General features: G+C 33.4%; 2 protein-coding genes across 2 annotated transcripts; one reads left to right on the top strand and one right to left on the bottom strand.

The window, feature by feature from the left end:
• Window positions 1–5,232: 5,232 nt before the first annotated feature.
• On the bottom strand, window positions 5,233–7,240 carry LOC143603099 (protein ELF4-LIKE 4-like). The gene is made up of 2 exons (XM_077080006.1): window positions 7,168–7,240; window positions 5,233–6,033 (listed from the first exon to the last, which is right to left on the bottom strand). The coding sequence occupies exon 2, from the start codon at window positions 5,987–5,989 to the stop codon at window positions 5,645–5,647; it is 345 nt and encodes a 114-aa protein (XP_076936121.1). The 5' UTR covers window positions 5,990–6,033; window positions 7,168–7,240; the 3' UTR covers window positions 5,233–5,644.
• A 1,396-nt stretch (window positions 7,241–8,636) lies between these two features.
• Window positions 8,637–9,632, top strand: LOC143603098 (small ribosomal subunit protein uS14z/uS14y/uS14x). Its single transcript, XM_077080005.1, has 3 exons — window positions 8,637–8,750; window positions 9,235–9,334; window positions 9,414–9,632. The coding sequence occupies exons 1-3, from the start codon at window positions 8,689–8,691 to the stop codon at window positions 9,420–9,422; spliced, it is 171 nt and encodes a 56-aa protein (XP_076936120.1). The 5' UTR covers window positions 8,637–8,688; the 3' UTR covers window positions 9,423–9,632.
• The last annotated feature ends 1,266 nt before the right edge of the window (window positions 9,633–10,898 follow it).

The raw sequence follows: 10,898 nt of genomic DNA, 5'->3' as shown, positions 1-10,898 counted from the left end.
TTGAATACCATATTTTTGTTGATTTTTATGTTTATTGTTGTAACTTTAATCATCGTATAAAAATTAGTTTACATTATTTAGTTCGTTAAAGACTTAAGGAACACATGAATTCTAACTCGGTCGAGACACATGAATTCTTAAAGCCACCAGTGTAATCCATCCTTCTTTAACATTGTGTTCCTGAGTCTCTTGATTTTATGTATATATATTTTTAAAATGCCCGAATTCTTATGTTTATTGTTACTCGGTATGTCATAAACTCATTGAATACCATATTTTTGTTGATTTTTATGTTTATTGTTGTAACTTTAATCATCGTATAAAAATTAGTTTACATTATTTAGTTCGTTAAAGACTTAAGGAACACATGAATTCTAACTCGGTCGAGACACATGAATTCTTAAAGCCACCAGTGTAATCCATCCTTCTTTAACATTGTGTTCCTGAGTCTCATTGACGAGAGAAAAGAAAGGATATGAAGAATTTTCTTTTCTCTTTCTTTTCACTCCTCTTTCCTTTCTTCCCACACTTTCTTTCCTTCCAATTCTTTCGAAATAGGAAAGAAACCAATCACCTCCATTTTACTCTATATATCTCTACTTTTTCTTTCCTTTCCTTTCTGTTCTTTCCTTTAATAAAACTTGGGAATACACATATTCTTTCTATTACTCCATGTTACTTTCTCTCCTTTAATGAAACTCGGAAACACAACAATTTCAACATTTTTATCCATTTCCTTTCCATTTCTTCTTTAAGTGAAACTTGGGAACACAATGTAAGGAATCCCACCCCTCATATAACCTATGGCCCAGTTAAACATATTATTGTTCTATTGGGCCGCACAAACCCATGTTCATTGCACCTATTAGGGTTTGATAGCTCCCTTCTATAAATAGAGGATCACTCCATTCACTTCAGATCATCCCATTTGCTATAAAGATATACATAACTTCAACATCTCAGACCTTCTCATTCTTGCTCATGAAACAACGTTTGTTGTTGAAGCATCTGATGAGTGGTTTTCTAGCTTCCTCTTATGAAGTCTCATGGCTAATCAAACAACTTCCTCCTATGAAGTTTGGTCATTTTTCTAGCAGTTATCTTCCCATTAAGCTCGATTATTTCCAACAACTATCTTCTTGTTAAGTCTTGTCATCTCCGACCCATTTCTTCCTCAACTATTACTTATATATTAATGTTCTTTATATATTGTTGAGTATAGTACTATCTTGGATATATCACTAAATTGAGCGTTCAGGGTGTTTAAGAGCTCTGTCTCTTGTTCACCTTCTAGTGTGTTCTATTTTTTATACAAGTGGGATGTAAGCTCAAGAAACCTTGGGACGCTAGATAAACTAACCCGACTCAGATTGGCCATGTAGCAACAATTTATATTAATATTTAGTTTTATAACATCATTGGGTGGTTACCAGCTTATGAGGGAGTTAAAATGAATTTGTAGATAATTTAATTTAGGTTCATGCAACGGATTAAAATGGACGTATCGAAGAGATTTGTTGTCACTGAATAGTAGTTTACATTTAAAAGAATGGGTAGTGATGTTAATTGCGGTGGTCTGTATAACAATGAGATGTAGTACATGTGGAGATCAAAGGTGGGTGTGGGTGATTATGGGTGTGTATGTCGCTAAATCCATTTCAATGACAGTGGAACACACCTGAGATAAGACATGCTTATATGGTGAAGGGGCATGAGCTTGACAACACCATTGGCGGAAAGGCTTTGTTAGTTGTAATCTACTACTCTACTATGTTGATGATTTAATGTGTTATGTCGGTGATTTCTATTGATCAGTTCTTCATGTAAGTAATAGAAAACATGAATAAAAATAAACCTATGAACCTGTTACAACATGGAGAGTAGTAACCGCAACAGAGTATGATGTAGTCGACATGTCTGTCATCTTGATCGAGTTCCCCTTTAGGATGTATAGTTAAGGGTGGTGTTAGGGTTCTTGAGAGGAACCCGGTATAGGAGAGAGGAGGCACACAAAATTGTTATGTGTGTGTGTGGTTAGGTTATGATGTTAATATTTATCTCTCTATATATACACCCAAGGGGAAACCCTTTATTATTTTGAAACCTCGCTTATTGTTGCCGGGTTTCATTTTGAAACCCTAGGCGGCGGTAGTGTCGTTTTGGTCGTGAACTGGTGAGTGAGTCTCTGTCATTGAACCTTTTCATATGTGGTTTATCACGGTTGTTGCCGGGTTCCTTTTTAGAACCCTTGGCGGCGTTTTGTCTGCCATGGATGGTGGCTAGCGGGCCGTTGGTCTGTTGATTTAGTGCGGCAGGATTTGTGACCTAAAACCAAGATTTCCCCTCACGTTGGGTTGTGGCTGGGGTTTGCTTGCTGTTCCATTGCTGCCTGATGGCCGTTGTTTGCCGGCGGATTTGCTGTCCGGGGTGGCGCTTGATGCTTTGATTTTGTGTGAATATGTCTGCTACCATTTTCGAACTGTGATGGTTCTACACCTGAGTTCTATTAACCTTATTTTTTAGAGAGAAACATAGGCGAAACGGGGTGTTGCACCGCTATTGCTGGTGTTTCTAACTATCTATGGTGGCGGTGGACTTGCAATGTGCAATGCCTTGCCTCGCCGTCTTATCACTCTACTTTTCAATGTTTATTTGTTAGAATTATGCTTTAAACGGTTGTATGTATTGCATTGTCTGTTGTACATGTTCTTTCAAGTTGCGCTCTTTCACGTTCTGTTTCTTGGGTTAGTTATTCACCTGTCTCACGTTTGCTATTTGTGGTGGCAAAAGAGTGTGGGATGGTGGTTAACTAACGTTGTTGCCTGGCCTCTTATTGTTTCTTTTAGTGGTGGTTCTGTTGTTAGTTGAGGGGTGGTTGACCTGCTGTTGCCAGTGTGTGCTACCATACCCTAGGCAGCGGAGGTCCAGTGGCCTCTGTCGCGTGGGCTGATAATGTATACTGATCGATGTGTGGTAGCATATAAATCAACTGCTAATGTATTATACTCTGTTGGATTTTGAGTATTGTGGAAGTTTGACACTTTTAAGCCAACAGTTCATTTTTGAGATTTGAGAACAACATTGTGATCTCTGATCATGGCATGGCAAGATTCAGTTACTTTCTCTCTTTAGTCGGCGATGATGGTGGTCAGCTACTTGGCATGGCAACCTCGGTTGCAACTGTGGCGACACTGAGCCGTACTTTGTTCACAATAGCATTGAGGAATTGTGTATCTAAACCTATAGGTTGGTGCTTTATGTTGTTTATGCTTTTTAGGCTATGATGACCGCCCACAATTTGGTGTGGCAACATATGTTGTAGCCATAACGATCTGAGCATCTGAGCCTCAAGTAATTTAATTCACATCTTGAATTTTTTTTTAGTTGTGCTATATATTTTCACTGCGTTTGTGTTTTGGGTAGCGTTGACATTTTTAGATGTTTATGGGTTTGAGTCGATGGTGATATTTGGTATCGAGCGACTGTGGGTTCAAAGTATTATTTAAACGTTGTACATCTCATATATTGCAACCTAAGGACTGTTTTGCCAGATATAATGTCGAGCACCTGTCGAATTATCTTTTTACCAGCATTCCTGTATGATATTAGTGTTGTAATAATCTTTGAGAGTTTGTAACTATGTAATTGCAGTATCCTTTCACTGCTGTTTGTAGGGCTAGTTGCAGTATCACAAAAATGTTATTTTAGGATGATTCAAGGGCTGAATTGGTGAGGTTATTCAAAAGTTTTCATAATTATTGGTTTAAAAAGATCAAGAGTTCTATATATTTTTAACTTTTTATTTGTCATAACAATGTAGTTAAAATATTATAGTTTGATGGCAGTGATGATGTGAGTCTTGCACTGAATGATTGTGGTGCCACAGTTCATAGCGAACCGAGTTTTTTAACACCTCTACAACAACCGACATTTGGAGCGGATGTTCCCATTAGATTGTACAAATTGGTCTTTCATTGAATCATTTTTGGATGTGTTTGCCTGTATCCGAGTTTGAGATACAATTTGTTTCGCTACATAAGACAAAGAGGGCTACATTTGAATCTCTGAAGTTGCTTATGCAGTTTCTGTTGAGTAGACAAACAAGATCATTAAGATTATTTGCCGGATACTATTGGTTCTACTAATATAGTGAAGGGTACATAGTATGCTATGTTTGAACATGTGACCAACAAAACTTCATATGCTTTTTAGAGCTTCGAGTGCCACGTGTGGGAAATGTTTTTGTACTTCTGATTTGGTACAGTCTCAAGAGCCATGTGAAACAACCAACATTGAAAACTTTTAATTACTCATTATTTAAAGCCATGAATATCAAAATTGAGAAGATTCGATTAACTCACGAGTGTTATGGTTTCACAGCCCCCCGCAACGCGGGGGGCCGGAATACTAGTTAATATTATAAAAGAGATTGATTTATTCATGATTTGAGTTAGTCATCATCACTATATTAAATTATTAAGTTTAGACCATTTTACCCTTCGATAACTTAAAATCATTTAATAAACAAGTTAACCGGTAGAAATTAAAATACTCAAAACCACCAAATGCATAGGTTACGTACAAATCATTCTTGTGGTTGAGTTTGAAAATGACTTTTTGAAAAAGCTAATAAATAAAAAAAAATGTTGTTATTGATAAAAGTGTCTTTTATTTTGATTTTTTAATATTAAAAATCACTGCATTTTCTCTCCTGAATTGTGTTTTATACCTTTTTCATAATATTCACTATATTTTACTTACAATCATTTTCAAAAAATATTAAAAAATGTAATGTAAATCCAAATTTTAACTTCTTACATATCATTTTCTTTCTTCTATACTCACAACCACTCATACATATACTATATAATTTACAAAATCCACTAACATGTTTATAGGGAACGGACTAAGAATGCTTTAAAAAGTTATTTTAAAAAACAATGTTTTATAAAAATAACTGACTTATTAAAAACTAATCCAAACATTTTTCTAAAAACTCTTTTTGAAAATGTCAACGAGTCAACATGCACAACAAAAAACACTTTTTGAAAATAAGCAAATCCCAAACACCCTGTTAATTGTAAAGACCATAAGATACATATGCTTTATGTTATTAGTGATAATGTGAATTAACCTTTTTTTTACCAATAATTATCGTATAACAATCAGGTGCCCTTGTGAAACTTGTGTTTGTACTAATGACCCGACCACTTGGTACAAGCACAATAGTTGGTTTAAAAGCATCCAATGATTTAACAGGGCATCTTCAACACAGACCTCATCCAAACAGAATCATAAGAACTACAGCTCAGATGGCTTTACTTTTTGCTGATTTTAAGCTACTTTTATCAACATATGTATGGCCAAATTCAGAGCCCAAAACACCATTTAAAAAACAGATTCTTAAAAAGTTAAAAGCCAAACATAAAGCTTTTCAGTTGGTCATTCAAGCCAGCATATTATACTTTGTTCCATCTAACATGCTTAAACACTATGAATCTTGATGATAAATGCTAGTATATAGAAATATACAAGTGTTATTACAGAAACAAAATTACATGAAATAGCTACCGAGACGTTTTTAACAAAAAGTACAGCACGTGTGAAAAGGAAGACGAAAATATCATGGATGAATTATTTGCATTTAGCCAGAGGACCTCACTCGCTTTTTGCCATCGGATCTAGTCACACCAACTGACTCGGCTTCTGATGAGGCATCCATCGATTTGCTAAACGAGTTTGAAAGATCACCGTAAAGATCAACCACCCTTTTAACATTGTTGTTGAGCTCTCTAATCAGACCGACGTTTCGTGTTAGGTTAACGGGTAATTTGGATTCTTGATTCTGGTTGATTTCATTAATCAGCAGCCTGTTTTGGTCTAAAAGGTTTTGAACTTGTACAAAGCTTTTCTGAAATGTCTGTAGCACTTTCCCATCTACTCCTAATTGTGATCCATTCCCAATTCCAGAAAATATATCCCCTTCCATTTTTCGCTCCCTTGTGTCAATCAAAACTACCAAAGATTAAAGACCTGTAATTTTGTAACATCAAACAACATAAATCAAAACTGAGTTGGGAAACACACTAAAATCAACAGTGAATCTATTTATGATTCGATCGCCTTTTGTTGATAATTTTTTTAAAATAATAAATATATATTAATAAATCCATAGTTATTAAAAGCTCTCGCTTCTTGCGGCTAGGCCCATTTTTCAGGCGAGGCTCGATAAATGCGCTTCGACATTGTCTATGCCAAGAACATGAGAAGATAAAAAGCCAAGCAAAAGAAACACAAGGAGTGCTTTTAAAACTTAGGAGAGGCCAAAGACATAATATTGAATTGTTGACATATTTTGTTATTCAAGTTTAGGAATTACATTTCAATGTCGACTATTTTAGAACTTTAGGTACTAATTAGATGATATTAAAATGTTATAAAATAGTTTTTGTTTATTTTACTTGAAGAATAGTATTATTATTCAATATACATAATAAATATACTTTTTTATTTAAGTGTGTTTTTTTTTTCTCTTAGGCCATCACTTTTTTTTGCGTCTTGCGCCTAGGCCCCAAGTAAGGCCTATGCGTCTTGAGTGCGCCTAGCGCATTTGATAACTATGATTAAATCTACTGAAATTGTTACTTTTACATTGAAATAAAAGCAAACCGGCAACAAGTTGTGCCGCTAGCACTTTTTGAATAGAAAAACAAAGTCTTAATAAAACTAAATCTCAGGGTCATAACATTACTATGTACGACCACAACACAAGAAACCAAAAGTACAAAAGCAGATGGTAAAAACATAAACATCTGTAGGTTGTTTTCACACACAAACTGGTAATCAGAATTAAAGATCATAATTATGGTATTTAGAGTTCAAGATTTAAAGAAAACATGATGGATAAACATTCCACAGGAACATAAAAAAGGATGATACAAGAATAAAGAAATCGAATGACATATAAAGATCCTATCTTTTATCTATCAATAAGTATAAAGAGTAAAAAAGGTTCTTGTTTTAATAAGTGAATTGGTCACGAACCCAATTGAACTAACGAAAACCTAATTAAACCCATCAATGTCTACCAATTAGCATATAATCGAACACCCAAAACGAAATATTATAATTATAGATAAAAGGTAAATCGATGAATGAATGAATTACCTGGAAAGAAAGAAAAGGTATGAGTATGAAAATCAGGAAGACACTGAAATCATTATCAGGAAAGAAAGAGAGATACGATTGTACGATTGTGTTCTTTTCTGGACGAATGAATATTAATCACATCACTTTTCACGCTCAATGCAATGTTTGTGAATTAGACCGGTTGGACCGGATCTGATCCTTAATTTATTTATTTTCTTGAATTTTACACAAACTCGTAATAATAATATTATTATTGGTGTGGATCTAATGATTCACTCACCTTTTGGGGGGCTACATAATCATACCTAATCAACCGTTGCACGTTGAGGTAGGGGTGAGTAGTGTATCAACATCTTTGGTGTGGATTCTATATAACTCTTTTTTTAACTTTAGATTTTAGTTTTTCTTTTAATCTTTATTTAAGTTTTAATCTGTTGATGGATACCTTATTTGCACCTCCTTTTGACTTTTATAAGTTCTTTTGATAAGTTACTCCCTCATAACTTATCAACAACTCCTTTTTTCCGTCTTTAAAAAAGTTAAAAAGGTTACAGTGTTTTCAAATCATTTCGGTTTGTTTAATATATTCAAATTGTATCGAACAACTTGATTTGCTATTTCTACTCATAACTAGTCGGGAAAACCGAACCACATTGTAAGTATTTTGGCTACAATGATGGGACCTAGCTTGAGGAGATGAGGTGCGACAACACCCATATAATTTTCTTTTGTTTTAGTGTGTGTATGTGTGTGTGTGTGTGTGTGTGTATGATATTATCTTGAGTGGCCCAACTCTAACATCTACGAGATTTTGAAATTGACCGAGGAAATTAATGATGTATTAGATTTTAATAATCTCAATTATATGTTATTAGTGACTAATAATCCCAAGTTGAATTTATCACCACTGGTAGCCCTAATTAAAAAAAATTGGCTCTCAGTGGTCCCATATTAAAAACTTCAACTTTAAAGTATAACATTTGAAGTTGAGACTGTATATGGGTTTTTTTGTATTGTTAGTCCGTGAACAAGATGAACATAAATGAAGAGGAACCACAAGCATCCAACTATAAGTATACGAGAACATTTGAGGTTGAAATTGTTTGTTAGGCTTTTTAAATATTTGATATGTTGTATATCAAATTGATACGTCAACAATATCATATTATTATCTTTCTAGAATTTTCAAAGATAATTTCATAACTAAACGTGAGTTTCTTATTGAATCTAATATAACAAAAAATAAATAAATGATTTGGAACATCTATTAAAAAAAAGGTTCGTTACATCACTACAATAAAAATAAAAATAAAAATAAAAAATTGTGTGAATTGTCCTAAAAAGAAAAGTAGCAGCCTTGTATACGTATATTTGTTGGATTCCTAAATGAAGCAGCATTCAGATATCCAAACATATAGTGGGCCTGAATCTGAATAGAACATAAAAGGTGCAAAATCTAGGGTTTTGAATTCATCGAGTTACAGACTTCATTCATCGCCTACATTACATACACCAACAATAAGAAGAAGAAGAAGAAGAATGGGTCACTCGAACATCTGGAACTCGCACCCCAAAACCTACGGCCCTGGTTCCCGTACCTGGTTAGCTTATTTCATCAGCATTGTTAATTCATAATTCTTTTACAATATATGCTTGTAAATTGTAATGTATGGTGTATGGTGGCTATTGGTTCGATGACAGCAGCTGTTAATACAGTCTATGTAATTTTATGTTAGGGTTTAATACTTTAATTTATATAATGTTAATGTTGCAAATCTTGATTTTTGATTAAACAAATTCATGACTAGGTCTAAGTATCAAACTTATTACAAGAAATGCATATTTATAAATATGAGGTAATAAAATTAAAGACACTGGATGTTAAAACGTTGTTTTGTTTTGCTGTTAATATTTTGTACCTTTTTTTTTGTGTAAAATGGATGTTGTTTGTTATTGATGGAACTAAAATGTTACTACCTTTAGGTGTTTTTATGATACTCAGTCCGTTCGATATTTTGTGCTATCGGGCTTTTATTTATATATAATGTTAACGATTTGTTGTTACGTGTTGTTTTGTTGTACCAGCCGAGTGTGCGGTAACTCACATGGGTTAATCAGGAAGTATGGGCTTATGTGCTGCAGGCAATGCTTTCACAGCAATGCAAAGGAGATTGGCTTCATCAAGGTTTGTTTTGTTGTTTTTTTAATCGTGCATCACTGATGATTGTTTGTTTGATTTTGACATTTTTTTTGTTTTGTTACAGTACCGTTGATTTGCATTGATGATGGAGGATCAGTTGGATCGGAAATATTGGATAAGGGTTGATTTTAAAAGTTTTGTTAACAATCTATTTCCTGTTTTTTAGTTTTAAGATGGATTGTGTTTATGATTTATGTTTGTTGGATTGAAAGTGCTATTATTTTTGTTGTTTGTTTTTGCAATCTGCTGATTCTAAATTCCAATCTATGCTTTTCTGGTGTCATTGTATTCTTGAATTTTGCTTTTGGTTGATCAATTTATATTTAGGATTGCATATTAAGACTATGTGTAGGGATGGTGCAGGCATTTTTTCATTATATATTCTTGAACAACTGCTTCAAACTAGTATTGTCAAGGGATGGCGTCATGGTGCAGGCATTTTTTTTCCATTCCAATTTCGAACCGTAAACTTCTATAAACAAACCGGTCAAACAAGGAGCCACAACCAAAAAAGACACCAAATTACATGAGCAGTGCAGTTAAAACAGTTACCTGGGTGATAGGATGATACACAATTACACAATATATGTAAAAATCTACTCCCATTAAGAGCTGGCTAGTAAGTCAATATTACAATTGTTAGTTCTAGTAATTGAACCAAAACACTTATGAAAGGTTAGGTGGAGCTCTATTCTAGACCTGTAGTTCAACATTGACTTGAATTTATTTTAGCTGAATAACTCAAGATTAACTTAATATTTAATAACCGATGTATGTTTTGTTGAAAACTCTTGAAGCGTAACATAAAAGTTAGTTTTCATAATCAAAATTCTTACAAATATGCATATATTTTTACAGTAAAACTTGACCCTAAGTCAAAAAAGTTTCTAGAAAAGTTTTAATAATAATACCTAAGAATATCGTCATTTAGAATTTTCAATTTTACATATAAGTACATACATCATATTATTACATACACTAAAAGCTTAATAAGAGTGGTCCAAACCCTTATAAGCTCTAGTTCAAATTGTTTTATATTTCAAGCTTGTTTTCTTATAATTAAACACAATCCCAATAAAAATTCAACCAAGTGTCAGATCTTACAAATATATTTAAGGCCAGTAATGTAATTGAGTACCAAATATACATGTTGCTTGTTACAATGAGTAATTTCATAAAACACTTAAAAGAAAGTATAAACTAATATTTACCCACATTAAAATGATACAAATAAAATAATTTAGCTAACTTTAATCACAATATTGCTACAAACTAAAATAAACACCACCCTCCCATCGTGTCATAAAACACCCCTAATTTTGGGTGATAGTTGATTTAATTTAGGGTTTATAGATAGGTAGATAGATCCGCAAGTACTATCTATCTATCACTCTTTCTTTCGTCAGGTCGTAGAATAATAATAATAATAATAATAATAATAATAATAATAATAATAATAATAATAATAATAATAATAATAATAATAATAATAATAATTTGATTTCAAGGTTTGCTGATATCTGTAGCCGAAATCGATCCAGTAGGCCCC

The sequence above is a fragment of the Bidens hawaiensis genome, unplaced genomic scaffold (genome assembly GCF_021521415.1).
Source record: "Bidens hawaiensis isolate Kalapana, Puna unplaced genomic scaffold, B.hawaiensis_p1.1 tig00060704_1, whole genome shotgun sequence".
In the NCBI taxonomy this organism is placed as follows: domain Eukaryota; kingdom Viridiplantae; phylum Streptophyta; class Magnoliopsida; order Asterales; family Asteraceae; genus Bidens; species Bidens hawaiensis.
The sequence above is the reverse complement of the archived record's forward strand: the minus strand, read 5'-3'. Positions and strand labels throughout refer to the sequence as shown.